This window comes from Orbicella franksi, chromosome 15 (assembly GCF_964199315.1).
Source record: "Orbicella franksi chromosome 15, jaOrbFran1.1, whole genome shotgun sequence".
In the NCBI taxonomy this organism is placed as follows: Eukaryota; Metazoa; Cnidaria; class Anthozoa; order Scleractinia; family Merulinidae; genus Orbicella; species Orbicella franksi.
This window is the reverse complement of record NC_138159.1, coordinates 18,054,318-18,073,446: the sequence shown is the minus strand read 5'-3', so window position 1 is coordinate 18,073,446 and position 19,129 is coordinate 18,054,318. Positions and strand designations below refer to the sequence as shown.

The window sequence follows — 19,129 nt, the reverse complement described above, 5'->3', positions numbered from 1 at the left end:
GGTATCCTACCCCTTGGACCGCTGATGCCCAATTTTTTGTGACATGCGCAGAGTACTTTTTTTTGGGAAACTGCTGTTCGTAGGGATACGCGGGCTCAACTCGCTGATGTTTACATTCAAGCTCACTCAAGCAAATTATTTTAAAATTGCAACAAAATGTCGAGCAGATGGGACGAAAAAGAGTTCACGGCAGTCATTTTTCCCGGTTAAATCAACCGTCAGTAAAGAAGAAGAAAGAAATTACCGATGAAAACGTGAAAAAAATAGCTGCAAGCAGTGTCCGAGTAGAATTGAAAAACCTGTCGAGCGAGGAAAAAATCGACAAACTCGAGCGAGACTGTAAACGCCTACAGTGTGAAAGTGCCGGCCTGAAGAGGACAATACAAACTCTACGACGAAGTATAGGTAGGTGTCTGCTCAAGTAGTCATCAAGCCGTCTATAAATCTCCTAAAAAGTGTTTCTTAAAGCTTCTGAATTACCAGTAAAAGCTGCTTTCCCACAAATACATTAAAAATTCGTGGCGATGTCAATTAATGCGAGTTTCGATGTTGTCACTAAATTTTTTAAACTCAAACTTATTTAACGTAATAATATATTACCACTACAAGGGGTCAAGGAATACTTAAAACGAAAATAGTTTTAAAAAGTTTGTAAAATGAAGCAAACTAAATGGTATGGTCACATAGGACACGGCTGTGTCAAAATACCAAACTTGAAGCGGCGATTTTGGCGATCGAGTTGGACACCGAGTTCCGAAGCAGACAAAAATTTAATAACATACTCTGGACTGGATATCACCGCTTCGCAAAAAAAGGGCTCCTTCATAGCTGGGTACGCAGTAAACAAGATTTGAATCGCAGCTAAATGCTCTTTTAAAAAAGTCTGCTTGCTCGAACCATTGCAAAATGTTCAAAATTAGATAGATATTTAGGTTATTTTTAATTTTCTGTGGCCGGCCGGCTTTCGTGTATTACGCCAGTACTTCAGGTACTTTCGTAGGTTCATGTTAACAGCCTTTTAACCAAAAGCGACCGACAAATTTTAGTCTAGTCGTAAATTTTGTGAGAATGCAATTTTTCCCCAAAGGGTTTGTCTGCCTTTCGTTTTGTAAATTCGCAAGTCAACATCTCGACTCGATATAAGCGGACCGCCGAGGAAACAGTAACTTTCAGAAATCCACACAAGTACACTGTATACTTAAGTTTTTCTATCCTTAAATTTATTGTTTAAAAAAAAAAACAAAATACAAGTAAAACTTGTAAGGCCCTATTTATCATTTTCATATTTACAGTATTTTTGAGAAGAATTAACAATGACCTAAGGAAAGATGTCTTGAAGTTACAAAGTGAAGCAAAGAAGCGTGAAAGAACTTTGAAGTCTACTGAATTGAAAACGAAACAAGTCGGTAACAAACTACGAGGGACAAAATCTGCTTCCACAAAGCTGAAAAGACAATTAAAGGAAAATGATGAAAATGTAAAGAAACCTAGGTATTCCCTTGTGGACACATTTTCTCATGGCAAAAATGGAACAAATCGTAGAACAGTCATGTTTATGGCCTGCATGAGATATTTACAGCATGCATGTTTGCTTTCTAGCCAAAAGACACCCATTGCATTACATCTAATTTTCAGTATTTTATTCAACTGTAGCCCCCCAACAAATGTTGTTGTCTCGCCATCCACACTGGCAGACTGGAATATCCTATTAGGGGAGGCCGATAAACTGATATTACGCAAAAGATTTGCAAGTAGCCAATATGATTTCCATGTATGGAGTGATGACTCCAACAAAGGTGGCGAAGAGCGGCACATTGTAGGTGTCCACACCTGGTGCCCAGAGATCAATGAACCCAGGGCATATGTCCTTGGTAACAGTTTGACAGCGAGTGGGTCAGGAAAACACCAGTCTGATGTAGAATATCATGTTGTTCATGATGAATATGGCATAACTAATGTTTCAGGTTTGGTTGGGGATAATGCCTCAACCCAGAAGGGGAAGGCTAATGGTTTAATAGCAAATAATTCAAGGGTTTTTGAAAAGGACATGTTCTTTGTTGGATGTTACCCCCACGTCCTGAACATTATGTTAAGAAGGATGTGCCAAGCTGGGTTTGGGGCCAAGGGTGACATGAATAACAACCATGTATTGCAACTACTTTATAAGGTATCTTGGCTTCATCATGAACGCCCAAGTCAGTACAAATCAATGTATGTATCACTAGGAATCTTAAGTAAAGAGCCACCCCTTCCCCAGTCCTTTATTGACACGAGGTGGACATACTATTATGAGACACTTCAATGGCACTTGAAGTATGGTAAAGCCTGTCTACAACTTGGAGAGAGTGTCCTGGAAAGAATGCCAAAGTCAGACAGCCACTACACAGTGTGGCAGAATGTTATCAAGTTGAGCTCCTGTCCAATGATTCAAGTGGAAATTAAGTTTTTGTATGAGTTTCTTGACAAGTTTCTTATTCCATCTCTCAATGCATCACAAGCAACAGATCAAGAACTTGGCTTCTCCAGTGGATACCTGGCACGATTATGGCCAGCAACTGTCCTTAAACATCATGAAACATTAAGTAAAATGTTGATGTCTCCATCAGCATATTTTCCTTTAACTGAGCAGCAGATGAAGATGTCACTGAAGGATCCTGCAGCCATCAACCACTTTCGTCAGGAAGTGCAGAGGCCAATGTTGCAAGAAGCACTTAAAGTTGTTAAAGACCATGGATCAGAGTGGTTGTCCTTCCCCAAGTTATTTGGAATTGGAGCTGATCCAAGATACCAAAGTTCTTTCTGGTATTCTGTTTTGAAGGCTCTTGAAATTCCTGTCATGCTGTCAACTGAAAGAGAAAAAGAAAGCAGGTCAGTGCAAAATTTCTATGTCCATGGACAAAATCTTCACACATTGGTTTGTAAGGACAGAACTGGTTTAGTTAAATGGGCAGAAATCTGGAACTTGAAGGAACCAAAACTACTGAATGATATCAAAAGAGTTGCAACATCACCACAGAGTAGTCTCATCAGTAAAGAAGCTAACCCCCACCTTTTCGAGTTCTATGCCAAACACATTTTCAGTATTCCTGTGAACAATGTAATTGCTGAAAGGCAGTTCAACCTTTCACAACTTTATCTTCAAAACAACATGTCAGAGCTGTCAAAACAAGCCTTGATAACATTTGTTGAGAACATACTTCACAGTGGAAAAAACAACAACCACACCACTGAAGCAGCAAGAGAAGTACATGAAGAGAGAATGAAGGCATATGCAAACATGCTGACCTCAGACCTTTTGCAAGAGGCAAGAAAGAAGTTAAATATGATCCGAAAATGTGAAAACCATGGGCCACTGACTGCAAAAGATGTATATCCCAAAGCTTGGGAAGCAAGGAAACTAAATAGCAACACCTCAAGCATGATCCAGTCCCTCAAAGCTGAAGGCCGCAAACTTGAACTGCAGTGGAAAGCTTCCACCAAAGGCACATCACAATTGGAAAACCAGAGGTCATTCCGGCCAACTGTCATTACAGAATTCAGAACAGCTGGAAAGGTTCCATCTCTAATGCAACTTGCAGCTATTGAGGTATGGGGTTATGGACAGGAACTTTCAACACATGACTTACCAAGAGAATGCCAGTTCTTCGTACAAAACCTGCCAAACATTGTACAGTCTTTGAACATTGATCTTCCATCCACATTGGACATGCATACCACCCAGTTTCCTATACAAGAAGAATGAAAGTCAAATATGGGGTGGCTCTTTCTAAAAAGGTACTTTCACAAAAAGATTATTTTCAATTGTAACAATTTCATACTAAACAAATGCACTTCAACTATGTTCTATCTGAGATTCAGATAAAGTAATTAGTTTGTGGGGAGTCTTACCCATTTGTAAAATACAAATTGTTGCAGTGTAAATAATAGTGATCATAAATATCAAAATACTTCTGAGTGATTATAATGTAATGCATGATTACTGTAGAGTTGTACAGTCAGCAGTTTACAGTGAATGTGAATATAAAAATACTTCTGAGTGATTATAATGCATGATTGCTGTAAAGTTGTACAGTCGGCAGTTTACAATGGATTTGAACATACATAATTGTTTTTCATTATCATTCATATGGGGCAGTTGTTTAAAACTAGCATGATAAGTAAGCCGCATAATTTTCACAGTAAAAATGTAAGTATTGGTAATTTTTAACGTAAAGTTTGCTTAAAATTACACAAGAGTGTAGCTTGTATAAGATAAAATAACATAAAGCAGTGTACTAATGTACATGAGGTACCATGTTGCATGAGAGAAAAAACAAGGTAGAAAGGAATCGAAAGTAGCCTAATATAGTGGAATGTAAAGCAGAGCAGTGTTTATTAAAACCTGATGTAACTGATAAAACGCACAACAGACTGAATAATTTTATTCCCTCCCAAAATATGAAAATGTTATCAACAGCGGGATGTCTAAACAAGACCACCTTTATTCAGAACATTAAAAATGAAAGTGCCTATTATGCTGGAAAAAATCATTACTGGAATACCAAACAGTTGTTGTGGCTTACTAATCAATACTAGCAGGGGGTAACTATTTGCATTTACCTGAAAGAATGGAGCGTGAACTCACCTCTCGTAGCCTCGAATTTAACATCTCCCAAGCTGTCTCCGTGCGCTTAGTGCATTCAATATTTATTTCACTACAATATCTTGGACGCGCGGGGAAAAAGTTGAAATAACTTCAAGAGCAATCAGTCTAGGCCTCCAGACCTTCATTATCCAGGAAACTAGAAGGCAAATCTCCAATTTCACCGTTTCGGTTTTTCGACATCACCGCCTCTGCCCGCTGAGGACGGCAAAAAAGTAAAAAAATACGTATTTCTGCCACTTACGCGACGAAAGAGAAAAAATTAAAACGGTAGAACTTTCAGCCGTGTCCCATTCTTCCTTCTTAGCACGTCTATGGGCCAAAAACTTCGCGTCGGAAGACGATATTCAGCCAAAAAGTTTACAATAATTTGACTGGAGCAAGTGTTTCCGAGAAACGGTTCAACTGCGCATGTCATAAATTTTTTCCTGCTGATGTACTGCAAACCATTCCGTGAGGCCTAAATTTGCATCTGTCCGAGACGTCTATAAATGCCGAACTGATGAAATTACAATTGCTTGCTATATAAAGTGAGAGAAAACCTAAAAAAACCCTGAACAAAATCTTTCACCCAAAAAATCGCTACAAAATCTCTAACCGCAAGATCAGTCCTCAGATCCCAAATTTCCAACCTTAGAAAGGTGGTCGCCTTCGTGCATTATCATATATACCCGAGCATCCCCCATGGTTTGCCATCAGCTGGTCATTGCGTTCTAAAATATCTCTTGCACCTGGCATGGTAGGTAGGCCGATTGCATAATCAAATCCCTTCATTTCTATTCCTATACTTTCTCTTGAATGCAAGGAAGTGAAAAAAAAACAGGCGGTTTTGTTGGACTCCGCAGCCAACCTCGTTCCCATGAAAAGGTCATGGTATCGAGGTTAGCCTATAGGAGGAATTACATGGAAACAGCTTGGAAACAGATCAAACTCAACACAAGTCATTCGTCTGTGGGAAAAAAATATTTATTACTAGATGATTATTATGGTCGGCATTCATTTCATTCATGAAGAGTTGTTTAAATAGCAGTATCAGGATGAATCAACATTAAAAATCAAGCTTGACAATCTGTGAAGACCGCGCGGCATGCTTTCAGCCCTGTTTTAGCCTAGGAGCACGCGCGCCATTATCGCTAACGGTCGCTCCTCATGGCGGCGTCGAGCCAGTAAAAAACTGCTATTCGTTCGAATCTACATTGTTTTCACTCAGGAATGTTTTTCCTCTTAATTTTTTTTTTCAAATCCCAGTTTATGGTCGTCGAGTTTGTTAAGGCAGTTATATTCCGTGCTCTCATGCCATCAGAAGAATTTCTTGCAAATGTTGATGATGCTCGCTCGGTTTATTTCATGGTGGGGAAAGCTGTCGGGGCCTTAAGAGCTTCGGCGTCCTCGTCTCTCCAAAGGCTTGTGATGGTTTTGACTTCTAAGTAAAAGTTGATACCCTGAAGAAAGGAAAGACAGAAAAAGTCAATACTCTAGCCAACTTGAGGTCGATAAAGGTAACACGAGTTAGTGACGTTACGTTCGAACAAATCTTAGCCTCCGGGGGTGGGGGAAAGGGTAACCTGATTTATCCCTCCAACCCCTCCCCCCCCCCCCCTCCCCAATATTGGCATCAAACTGCTGTTGACTGTATCCACACGGTCGGTTTTCCGTAATTCCGTAAATTACGTCACTCTGGTTGGCTGAGAGCTGGCCGGATAATTTATCATTATTCTTTTTAATTTGCATTCCAAAGCTAATTACTACAGGCGCATTCGTAATTTCCTCACTCATGAAATAAATGTGTAATCGTATGAAAACTCGAGCGATCGAAGCTTTGCACCACTCGTCTTCTTAGTCCGAGAATACTTTCAAATGGCACCCGCCTTAAGGCTGGAGCACTGAATTTTGTGAGAATTTCCAAACGTCACTCGTAATGCAAATCATCTAAACCCCTTACTGATAGTCTAGCTCCGCATAAAAAGAGTATTTACAAACAAAGATGCATGGACATATAAAACTCTGCCTTATTACACTCGCTAGCCAGGAACCTGGACTTCTTCTTTCTCTTTCTCGAGTTGTTCAAAGGCTGGAAAACGCTATCCACCGGATAAATCACTATCCAGTGGATATGTGCTGAAAAAACAAACCACGCTATCCACAGGATATTGGTTATATGGTTGATAGCGTTATCCACCTTTCGAACAACCCACGCCTGAGATCTAATGCTGAGTTCACACTTGATGCCCAAGCACTGGTGCCTGGGCAGTGGCACAAAATAGTGTTACGTTCAGACGCGGTTTAATCTAAAGACCCAAGGACCATTTGATGCCCGAGAACACGGTCGAGACCCTGCACCCAGGCTCGAGCATTGTGCCTGAATTCTGGTGTGAGTACTTGGAAAAAAGTTGTGTTCACACATGCCCAACAAGAATCATACTCTAGCACCGTTCTGGGCACCAAGTGTGAACACAGCCTAAGAAATGAAAATAGGATAAAAAGTACATCGAGTGAAATTTAATCTATTGGGCATTACCTGTTTCCCGTAAAAGTGCGAATCTCCTAAGAAAGATCCACGCGATCCGGTGAACGAAAACATGGGCAGTGGAACAGGGATGGGAACGTTGACGCCAATCTGAGCAAAAAATTTTAACGTAAATAACCCGCACAAATTCTCTTCTCACTTGCCATATAACTAGATTTAATCCTCTCTCTGTACCATTTCAGGGACGATATATTTGTTACAACTTTGTTGCATACTAGAAGCTCACGATAACCCTACGGCACAAATTGAATGCTGCAAATCAAAGTTTGTCTTTGCGCGATTAAATTGACTTCTTTAATCTTTAACAACCAGCCTCTTCCAGGCGTTTAGTTAGTTGGGGCGCAGCGCGAAAAAAAAATAAGAAAAGCGCGGAGAGGAAGAGGTTAGGAAGAGGTTATTTAACATCTTACTCCTAACATAGTGAGAAAAACTATAATAGGAAAATTACAAATACATAAAATTAACCCAAGATATCCTTCATCATCGCTCATCTGCTGTTCACATGTATGTTCGCATTTTCTTCCTGCACAAATACATTCACGTAATATGTCTGGTTATTTCTCCTCCCCCCTGGATGGGATGCTAACCCATCGCAGGGCTACCCGCGGCATTAAATTCGCCGGTACCCATCTATACACCTGGGTGGAGAGAGGCACTGTGAGAGTTAGTGTGTCTTGCCCAAGAACACGACACAATGTCCCTGGCCAGGGCTCAAACCCTGAAAGAAGTCTGCACACGAGCCAAGTGGCCCACCAGGCCGGAGCTTATCCCAGTTTCCGTAACATGAACCGCCTGGGAATATTTCTACTCCCCCCTGGATAGGATGCTAGTCCATCGCAGGGTTACCCCCAGCATTAAATTCGCTGGTAGCCATTTATTCACCTGGGTGGAGAGAGGCACTGTGAGAGTAAAGTGTCTTGCCCAAGAACACAACACAATGTCCCCGGGCAGGGCTCGAACCCGCACCGCTCGATCCGGAAACGAGCGCACTAACCATGATCCCACCGCGCCTCCACATAAGGCCTATGTGGGGATTAACTCTTTCGCCCTTTGTCTTCTCTTGTATGAAACAAAACAACACGCAATGAAGATTTAAACACACCTGTCCAACATCGACTTTGTGTTGGTATTTTCGTGCGATCGCTCCAGAGTTCGTGAAGATGGCGGTACCATTACCATAGGGGTTTTTGTTCACTATGTCAATGGCCTTGAATTCAAGAAAAACAAAACTCAGTTAGGTAAAGGTTAATTTAGTTACTTTAGCAAGTTACTGTTACGCCTCAAGGAGAGCTGGAATGAAGTTCCGTCCAACTGGTGTTACGAACAAAAAAACTGACAGACGAACGAAAGAACTAACGAACGAACGAACCGACGCACGAACGAATAACTTTATGGTAAACTTCTTTCAATGTTAGTAAGACTGTGAGATATTTCGGTATTGCATCCAAAAAATCTCACCCACTTTATTCTCGTCACCTGTATGCCTTAAAATGTTTTGATATTACGAGGGAAAAATACTTGTTGATCGTTCAGGGTACCTCATCCAGTGTGTCCACATTCATAGTGATCAAAACAGGTCCAAAGATCTCCTCTTTATAACACGTCATTTCCGGCTAAAATAGGAAAGCAAAAAACAGTTAATAACTCAATAATATTTTGAGCTTTACATCCTTATAGAAGAAATTCTAGGATTGTTAGCGGTGTAGGTGTTTATTTTCAGCAGCGAGAAGTCCACTTGATCAAAGCACACAGGCGCCTATTCTTGATAAACAAGAGAGAAGGTGTTGCTTATGAAAACAAGGATGCATATTGCTTCATGGAAACCGTGCTAAAAACCTTTTGCAATGACTGAAGTGAAACTAAAATCAGAGTAATCGCATCTGACCAATCACAAGGAATGTAAATAACTCAATGAGCCAATCAGAACTCGAAGTCATAGCACGCAAAAGTTGCAAAGCGCGGGAAAACGCGCGCCAGCCACATCATGGTTGGTGTGCCTGTGACTGCTGAAAAAAAACCCCAGCACCTTTGCTCCTATTGGCTAAAACACGTTGGTTGCACGATATTTTGTAACCAATCAAAGAGCTCAGCTGAGTACACTCAGAAACTGGCTGGTCACGTTTACTTACTGTGACATTAGACACGATGGTTGGTGCAATAAAGTTTCCTTTCTCAAAACCCTTTACTTTCACGTCACGGCCATCCAACTCAATCTAGAGAAGGGAAACAGAATTTTTTCGATTAGAAATTTGTATTCAGTGTTGCAGGCCTTTTAGCTGCTCTCTTCCAAATGTTCAAAAGTTATGGCGTGACTCGGATATTTAAAACTAGCATCAAATTTACAAAATTTTACCCGTGAAAATTTTTTATGGTTGCTTTAATCGTTTAAATAGGTGGTCCAAGCAAGGCTGAAATTGGAAAAGCGGACAGTTCTATCAGAACCATACAATTAAGTACAAGTTACTTATATATCATTGTGGTATCCCAAGAAGAAACATTAAACCGTGTCTCTGTCGAGTTCTCTCGGCTTCGTTTATTTCCGATAGGCTGGCGAGAACATACCGACTGCTGTCGGAATTTCACTCGGAAAATTCCGCCCATTCAGGTTACCTTAGCTCCCTGTTCAGCACCAGACTGCACCAAATTACAGATACGTTCTTTTGATGCCGGAGAAATGACAGGTCCAAGGTCTGCACCAGGCTGGTGACCTACAGAAATGAAATGAAAACAATTTTTTACTTGCACTGAGGTTTAGAGTTACATTCTCATTAATCAAAGAAATGTTCAGTTTGTAATAACTATATATATGACTGGATTTATGAAAACCATGTCAATACTTTGAACCAAATCACCCATATGCACTTTGATTTCACGACTCCTCAAGGCCTTAAAATCACTCCAAGCGATGAAAACAGAAAAATAGAGGGAAAAGAGCAAGAAAAGGAAGATAAGAAAGTGGAGGGAAAAAAAGACTGACAATCCGTCTTGAGCCTGGTTTTCACTAGGGACGCAAGTACAAGGGCAAGCACAATATTTCTTATTTCAACGTGAAAACGGCCTTGACGCAGGTATAAGCACAAGCGCAAGCGCAAATTTCCACAAATTTCTCTTCATTCAGTTAAGATCGTGGGAACTGTACATTCAATCCAAAATAACAGAACTTTCGAATTGAAGGGAAATGGTATAAAAATCTCCAGGTAAGAAATTGTCAAAACTTTGAGTATAAGTTGTGAAGCTCTGGTCAAACGATCAGCACAACATATCCCAACATTGTTGGCCCAGTACTTGCAAGCTCCGGCTAAACGATCGCAACATTTGAACGCAACATATCGCAACATTGTTGGGGGCAACATGTTGCTTGCGTTTGGCCACCCTGTTGCGACATGTTGGGTATTGAAAATCGAACTAGTGCGCATACCCGCGCGCAACATTGTTGCACGAACCTGGCCAAACGACTACAACATCATGCAACATCCACAAATGTTGCATGAAAAATTTGACCATTTTCAACTTTGAGCCAACGATACCCAACATTTTGCAACATGTCGCAACACGTCGCAAAAGGCTGGCGAAACGCGCGCAACATAACCTACGAGTAGGCTCACCTTTGAGTCGCGCGCGAGCGGCGAAGGGCAAAGCGATCCGGCGGGAAGGAGTCTGGTGGCATCGCTGCTCGATTTCGCGCTCACGGCTACGCCGCGCGCGATTGTGCTCCAACGTGAGCCTGCTCGCAGGCTACGCGCAACATGCTGCGACCAACAATGTTGCGATCGTTTGGCCGGGGCTTAACCTCTCTACACCGGCCACCTCTCCACAACGGTAACGGCCGATAAAGCACATCCCGACTGCCAAAATACCTCTCCACAAGAGCCAGTTAAGACCTGTTAACAACTGATAGACGAACGGTGTATACAGCCACCCATTTTTTATTGGAGGTCACCACCACGCTTCGTTGGCCTCTGTTTCTGTTAAGTTCTGTTTTATTGATATATTTTGATTGTGTTGCGTTCAGTTTATGTTAAAATAAGTATTTTTAAGAAAACAAATGTTGCTTCCCCGAAAAAACAGGTGTCACATTACACTCCTACCTCCCTATAACGGCCACTTTCCTCTGTCCCGAAGGTGGCCGTTGTGGAGAGGTTCGACTGTATTTAAAACACACCTTCATTAACTTGGAGTTCTTTAGCCTTGGCTACAAGATCTGGAATCCATTCTTGGCTTTCTCCGACAAATATCGCTGTGGTAAGAGCCATACACCTTTGACCAGCGGCACCAAATGCTGCTCCAACGAGCTAAAACATAAGGAACAAATAATTGTATTTTCACATTCACCCATGGCAATATAGACCCCTCAATAAATTAATAAACATACAAAGAATTTGAAACAGCTTAAAAAAACTCAAAAAAGCTCTGGAAATACTCGCCTATGGCTGCCCTGTGAGCAGTTAGCTGCGTAGGAGAAACCAACAGCTTGCAGAGTAACCTTTAGTCAATGTTCCCACAGCATTTCTTGTTTTCCAAAATATGAACTTGACTGCAGTTCTAACTTACTAGAAAAAAGGAATGTGTTCTTTTTTTAAATATGACCACAAACCTGGTTTATTGTGTTTTCCTTGTTAGCATCAGGCATGATAACGCCATGGTTCTTTGCTCCCTTTAGGAAGAAGAAGATAAAAGAGATATTCTTGACATCAACTAAAAAATTCTCCAAACTACTGTCTATACATTCCTTGCAGTGCCAGTTGGAAGAATTTGGTTTCCTATCATAGAAATATTTCCAACATTTGGTTGCCGGCTTTACTCTTAAAAACTGCAAGTGGAATATATTTATCACTACTGATACATAAATTACCGGTATGTAGAAGAGGCTATTTAACAAAAGGCGACAAGAAAAGAGGTTACACATCATCTGCTGTCTTACGTCACTGTTTAATTGGGATTCAGCAAGAATTTTGCAAATAACACATCACTTTGTTGTTGATTTGATCAATAATGATCACACAAAGTTTCTTTTAAGCTAGTAAATTTCTTCCCAACAATGCTGAAGCTGAAAGAGTACTTTGGTCAACAACAATGGAACACAATTTCTACTATCTGAAAGCATGGTTCAAAGAGTCTCATATTCTGATATAGACATAGAAAGTGAAATAATATAGTGACAAAGGAAGTTGTGGGCACATGATGAATGCAAATACAACATTCAATGACCGTTAGTTTTGCCTTTCAGTTCATACAAATTAGAGAAAAATTAAGTATTCCCCCAACAGAAGGGTCCCTGGGGGGATGGAGGGTTCTTTAAGAGTGGAGAAAGAAATGTATGAAGCTTAATTGAAATTTCCAGAAGTGGGGGCAGGGTGTCTTAGAGAAAAATCCCTTCTGTGGGGGAGGTGGGATATTTTCTGAAACAACACAATGAATTTTTGGAAAACTTACCATGTTAGACTGCACTCTTTTTCCATGCTTGGAACCTGTTTCATAGATATATTTTCCCTGAAAAGTAAAAGAAATTCCTTTATAAATGTCTGTTGTTTTTAATTCAGACAAGAATAAGTGGAAATCTCAAATTACACACTTACAGCTGTGTCTGAACCAACAAATGAAATGGCACGGATGTCAGGATGCTCACAGATGAATCTGACAGCTACAAATTAAAAAAATAAAAGCTGTTCAGTATTATGATTGCATTCCCACCAAACTACTGAACGTAGTTCTGTCTGCTCCTCAGATGTCACACACAAAAAATTATTTTATTAGTGTGTGTGGGTACATGTTGGGTGGCAGGTTTGCATCAAACATGTATGTTGTGTCACATGTCCCTCATACACTGTTAAGTGTATCCTTTTCAACTTTCCAAGCATCAAAACAACCAGTGTGTCACCATTACGTTACCAGCCAGGAATTTACAGACATTCTGTTTTGGTGCAAATTTGAGGCCATAAAGATATTCAAAAGAACTTTAATTTGGAATTTTAGGTCTCAAGACCATGAAACTTTAAAAGGGAACAAAATGTTCTTTATTGATAGAAACATAAAAAATATTATTACGTTCAACAGATCCATGTATAACATTTATGCAGCCATCAGGAATGCCAGCTTCTTGTGCCAGTTTCATGATGAACATGGTGGCACCAGGGTTCCTTTCAGATGGTTTCATGACCATTGTGTTGCCGCAAACCAGTGCCATAGGAAACATCTGCAGTGACATTTACCACGTGTTATTACCGTGAACAGGTTTTCTTTTAGAGTTTGTATATAGTCAGATGGTTGCCAAAAAGCATTAGCTTAGGTACTATAATAGTATAGAGGGCACTTGCAGGAAGCAGAACAAGTGTCCACAACTGGTGATGTTTGCTTACCAACAGAATTAATCCTCATAAACAGCTATTAACATTTAAAGGATAGATGTGACTCATTGAAGCTTAGACTAACCACACTAAACATTGTTTTGTACAAAGGACAACTGCAGATATCAGGTCATGAAAAAACAAACAACTATAGACACTACAATTGCATGTCACTTAAAAACTGTTGTGATGAAAAAGGACGTGGATTTTATGATTGAGCCTAGTAGCTAATTTATTATTACAGGCCAGGCAACCTGAATAATGTAGACCCCTTATTAAACGGACACAATCTACTGAGTGGACACCAGCTTGAGTCCCTACATTTTCTTCCCACATTTGCTGTAAAATAAACCTGCATTCAGCAGACACCTCTATTAAGCCGACGCAGAAACCAATATTAAGCCATTTTGTTGCTCAAAATCTGCAATAAGCGGACACTTAAGGGCTTTTTACTTCTTGAAGCTCAGCTCAGACTCTTTTAACATTGTTCACCGAATGTCACTAGTTTTAAAGCTAAGTAGATTATTCCAGATTTGTGCATTGTCTGTCTGGACATTGTGTTATGAGCAGTCTTTGATCTTACACTGTGTTACAAAAGGGTTAACAATTAACTATTATTGCTGAACCTGTTTAGAGCGGACACCCTGTTTTAAGTGGACACTAGTGAGGGTCCCAAAGGTGTCCGTTTAATATAGGTTTCACTGTATATCATTATTATTTGAACTAACCCATAATGGCACCATTGCTGGAAAATTGAACCTGGGAACAAACAATAGTCCACAATGTCAACCTTTAAAATCTCCTTACAAATATTTATAAATTTTTTACAGATTGAGCAGTTAGGAGAATTGCAGAGATAAACCAAGGGGGTCTTGAGATAAGAAATTACTGGGGACATTACTATCACCCTTTCCATTTGTAAGAACTCTTGGATCATGTGTACTTCACGCATGTGTGGTCGAGTGTCGATCCACAATCTCGATCGATACCCTGGGATTGACATCTTGATCAATATTAGATCAACATCCTGATCTACACTCGGTCAACACTCTATCGACACTTGATCAACAGTCAGTCAATAGTCGGCCAAGTGTCGACCGACTCATGTGAATCTAATAAAAATTAGTCGACTGTCGACCGAGATATTGATGGAGTGTCGATCTAGGTGTCGATGGAGTGTTGACTGAGTATCAATCAAGGGTCGATCGAAGGTATTGATCGACACTTGACCATGGATGCCTTTAGTACACATGATCCAAACTTTTCAAGGTCTTTGCCAACCATGAAAATGTTGTGCTCAGATTAGACAAGTTGAGCCACATCATAATAATCAACATACGGTGTGATTCCTGCGCAGACGCCCAATGGAACCCTGTATGAATAAGTATCCATGTCCTTAGTGATTTGTGACACTGTTTCACCCATCTGTAGAGAGGTGATTGAGCAGGCATGTTCAACAACCTCTGAAAGCAAAAAAATATCAAACATTATCAGTCAAAACCATGTTTTATTATAATATGGCAAGGTAGTCTTGAGGTAAATCTGAGCATAATAATTATTTTTTGATTAGTTCTTTCCTGGTTGGGATTTTGCCATATGGACTTTTTCTTATCATAAGCCATGTATTTTTTTGTTTTTGAAAGCCAGCAAGTATGGCCTGAGGGCCATATATATAATAAACTACTTACTAAGTAAACCTAGCTGGCTCAAGCAGGACTGGGGAATATTGGCCCTCAGTGGTTTTTGTATGTACCTTGCAGGGCTTGGTCCATACTAGCCAGCTCCATGGGTTCAGGCCAATCAATTCCCCAGTATGGCCCTCATGTTCAGTTAGTAAGAGATTAATATTTAAACTATGAATATTTAAGCCAGCTGATAACATTGAAGTATATACCTGCCAACTCATGCCCGTCTCATGCCCGCAGATTAAAAACTTCAATCTTACACTGGCTCATGCTTACAGGCCAAATTCTCATGCCTGATTGAAAAATGTGAGTGGTTGCAGCTTTGCTTGACACAATTTCCAAAAATATGTAAACTCAAGCCAATGCAAGAAATGAAAACTATGATTGTGTAAATGACGATACTTCCTTCTTCAAATAGAAAGTACTGGAAGTGAGGTTGTGTTTAGCAATACACATCCTGAGCCTGGGACTGGGAAATATCAGGGCTGTTTCTGCTTCTCCTATTGCATGCAAATTTCGGAAGACTTCAGACATGTTCAGAAGTTTTCGGATGTCTTTGGGAATATTCGGATATGTTTGTGTCGTCTTCAAAAAACCCAGCACTCCCAGGATAAAAATCTCACGCCTATAACTCAAAAAAAGTTGGCAGGTATATCCTTATGAGTAACAGGTTGACAGGTGATAAACCAACTGATTGTCTCCATTTAGAAACAAAAAAAACATACGTAGTCCTCTTTGAACACTGCCCATAGCATCGGCTGTTGTCTTGCCAGTATCCATGGTGATTATATCAGCAATTTCTTTCTGTTAAAAAAACGACAAGATTCAAGATTGAAATCCTGATTTGTTTGGTTTTAAATTTATGTAATAAACACGTGATTAAATGCAGATAAACCTCTACTAATGATAACCTCTCTGTGGTAACCACTTCACTTTCACAATGGCCAGAATTTTTTGTCCTGGCTATACACCAAATCCATACTTTCTACTGCTATTGAAACTTCCCTAATACCTGAAATCCTCGAAATAGCACCCAAGGTGCTTATTTCAAATTTAGGAGAAGACAGGGGTGCTTATTTGAGGGAGGTACTTAATCGACCGGATGCTCTTTTAACTTTTCCCAAATCTTGTTTTTTGTAATTTTATATGTGTGTCAGTCCCTCAGAAGTGTCAGAAGGATCCTGTCTCTCTTGAAGAATTACATAATATAACCCCTTTAGACAGTCTTGGTTGGCCTGCTGCACAAGATTCAGTTGGGCATTAGGCAATGAATCAGCAGATTTTCACTCCCATCCATTGCAATGGTCGATGTGCAGTGCTTGAATGAGTCGATAATCACTTGCTTGTGATTGAACACGATGAAAACTGTTATTGTTTCTTTTCTCAGTAATATTCCATAAAACATGGGGAGGCCAGGGAGGCGGGGGGGGGGGGGGGGGCTTATTCCAGAGGAGGAACTTATCTCAAATTTCGGCCAATAGGAGGGGTGCTTATTCGAAGGGGTCGCTTATTAAAGGGGAGGAGCTAATTCGAGGATTTACGGTACTTGTCTAAGGAAGGAAGCCGTTCTCCTGGGCAATGTGTGAACTCTAAGACATCAACAATAAAGAAACTAACTGACTTCATACCATATATTTTTTGACAAGGTGCTGAAGGTTAAACATGATTTGTTGCCGAGACAGAATGGACTGATCAGCCCAACCAGGAAAGGCTGCTTTTGCTGCAGCAACAGCTGATTCCATCTCAGCATTGGTGGTCTCAGGGGCCCTAGAGATGACTTCATTAGTGGCCTAAGAAAAATGTATTAAACTATATCATTTTGAACATCATGTAATACATCTCTGTAACAACATGCCTTGAGAACAAAATTAAAGTCAGCTTCTTGTAATGGAAGAGAAGTGTTCCAGCAATACACAGTGGAATTATATCAATTTTTCAAATATGCAATTTTTGGAACCTCCCGATTCTTCAAACCAAAAAGCATTTTCCTTCACTCAGTCCAACAATAATTTTACCCTAATTTTGAGAGTTAAAAACCAAGCCTTGTGTGATTAACAGAAAGAACCAGTCAAAAGAATAACTAAGAAAATTATGTGCACTTACTGGATTGTGAATGTCAATCCACTTGTCGGTCGAGGACTCAACAAACTGGCCATTGATAAACAGCTTTGTGTTTGACTTTCAGAAAAAAAGGCAAAGGCAACATTGACTTAATGAGTAATAGAACTAAGTAGGGAACTTGACAACTGAGACCCTTTGCACGATCTGGTCACATGGTACAAAATCACACATGCTGGAATGCAAGTTGCGCGGTGGGACTTCCAAAACAAAGCAACTCGTACCAGTCCATCTTGACCTGCTTTTGTTTTGGAAGTCCCACTGTGCAACTTGCATCCTAGCATGTGTGATTTTGTACCATTTGACCGGATCATGCAAGGGGCCTATTTCACTATGATTCCATCTCGTATATTGGTGAGGTATCCTTTCTTAAAATGTTTTAAATTTCTCCATAAAACTATTATGTAAATGGCAAATGAATACAAAATGTTTGTTTGTTAAAGAAGCATTGTTGATCCTAAAAAATTCATATATAAAGGCTCAGTGTTTTCAACACTTACACCATCACCATAAAATCTCTTCCATGCTGCTGCCAATGGAGCCGTCTATGTGATAATGAAAACAAGAATTAAACTGAACAATCGCGCTAGATTCTATCAGCTAACATGACTTGACAATATTGACTCATTCAAAACAAGACCATCCTGACATGTAACTACCCCATATGGAACACTACACGGGTATTACAGAGGGGGAAGGGTTGGTAGCGCTGTAGTCCTACCACTTTTTTGCGCGGGTTAATTTTTTAGGGCTCCAGATGATATGGATAATGTAATGTGGCTAAATATAATTTAGGCTAAGTTAAACTTGAGACAACTGTAGTGGCCAGCAGTTACCCTCCTCTATGCTGGATTGTCTGTGGGGTTGTGCAGGGCGGCCTGTGAATTTACAGCTCTTGTCAGGCCATTTCAGCCCTTCCCTCCTTCAGGTAAGTACAGGGTAAGTATTTTACTTCCACTGATATATTTCAGTGTGGTGGTGCCTAGTGGTTGCTTCCCACAGTGTTGTCATGGATACCCACCCAGGAAACCAGCGTAAAGCTACATTCTTCCCAACTTTTTAAGAGAAGAGGACAGATGCACACAGGCTACCTCCAGGAGGCCCTCGCTACAAACCAAAGGTCGTATAAAATAATTGTTGACTATAAGGTTGGGTCAGATAGGAAAATATTTGGCTCAAGGTCAGGACTCACATGGACATATGGACCGAGAGCATTGAGGACCATAGCCAAATATTTTCCTGTCTGGCACGCACAGTCAATAAGCTCAATATTATTAACACGTCTAGTCTGGTGTCATGTGTCATACAAATAAGATATTTCTACTTCACTCCAACTGTTGAGATCCCTTTGTTACTGTATTTAAGTGAGGTAAGGCCAATTTTAAAAACGTACTGTACACTAATATATACATGGGTATACAGAACGCATTAAAATAAGCTTGATAACATTAGTAACCTGACCAACGTAACGCCAGAGAAATTTCGAAATGTACAAATTGATGAAATAGCACTTAAAAATATCTATAGCGAAGACTTTCTCCTAGAAAAACACACGCACCCAGCTACAGTTTACCTTTACCTTTTTGCTGCTGTTAAGCAAACGCGAAAAAGAGCTGGCAGATCGAAGCATTTTTCGTTTACTAATCTTCTGAGGTCTGTGACCAAAATTCGAACGTGGAAAAGAACGGGGACCAGATGCCAAGGGGCTTATGTAGAGTTTGGAGGGAGGGTCAGGGGGCAGCGGCTACGTTTATCTCAGAACACGTGAGAGGTCCCTAAGGTGCCGTTGCCATATTTGGAGATAACACTACAT

The 19,129-nt window shown here is 40.4% G+C and overlaps 2 protein-coding genes across 2 annotated transcripts; one reads left to right on the top strand and one right to left on the bottom strand.

The window, feature by feature from the left end:
• Positions 1–28: 28 nt before the first annotated feature.
• On the top strand, positions 29–3,742 carry LOC145469270 (uncharacterized). The gene is made up of 2 exons (XM_081452953.1): positions 29–405; positions 1,293–3,742. The coding sequence occupies exons 1-2, from the start codon at positions 168–170 to the stop codon at positions 3,740–3,742; spliced, it is 2,688 nt and encodes an 895-aa protein (XP_081309079.1). The 5' UTR covers positions 29–167.
• A 1,699-nt stretch (positions 3,743–5,441) lies between these two features.
• Positions 5,442–18,996, bottom strand: LOC145470051 (methylmalonate-semialdehyde/malonate-semialdehyde dehydrogenase [acylating], mitochondrial-like). Its single transcript, XM_081453879.1, has 18 exons — positions 18,896–18,996; positions 17,817–17,861; positions 17,302–17,376; positions 16,827–16,988; positions 15,924–16,002; positions 14,853–14,976; positions 14,242–14,272; positions 13,215–13,362; positions 12,746–12,810; positions 12,603–12,659; positions 11,764–11,823; positions 11,332–11,461; positions 9,780–9,877; positions 9,299–9,382; positions 8,708–8,782; positions 8,272–8,376; positions 7,161–7,259; positions 5,442–6,084 (listed from the first exon to the last, which is right to left on the bottom strand). The coding sequence occupies exons 1-18, from the start codon at positions 18,944–18,946 to the stop codon at positions 5,983–5,985; spliced, it is 1,590 nt and encodes a 529-aa protein (XP_081310005.1). The 5' UTR covers positions 18,947–18,996; the 3' UTR covers positions 5,442–5,982.
• Positions 18,997–19,129: the final 133 nt, after the last annotated feature.

Bases quoted from the DNA above. Each gene is read 5' to 3' on its own strand.
- LOC145469270 (XM_081452953.1), top strand. From the start codon at position 168: ATGGGACGAAAAAGAGTTCACGGCAGTCATTTTTCCCGGTTAAATCAA. The intron at 406-1,292 runs GTAGGTGTCTGC...TCATATTTACAG, and splicing joins AACTCTACGACGAAGTATAG to TATTTTTGAGAAGAATTAAC.
- LOC145470051 (XM_081453879.1), bottom strand. From the start codon at position 18,946: ATGCTTCGATCTGCCAGCTCTTTTTCGCGTTTGCTTAACAGCAGCAAA. The intron at 16,989-17,301 runs GTAAGTGCACAT...CATTTTTCTTAG, and splicing joins GGATTGACATTCACAATCCA to GCCACTAATGAAGTCATCTC. The intron at 7,260-8,271 runs GTGTGTTTAAAT...TTTTTTGCTCAG, and splicing joins ACAAAGTCGATGTTGGACAG to ATTGGCGTCAACGTTCCCAT.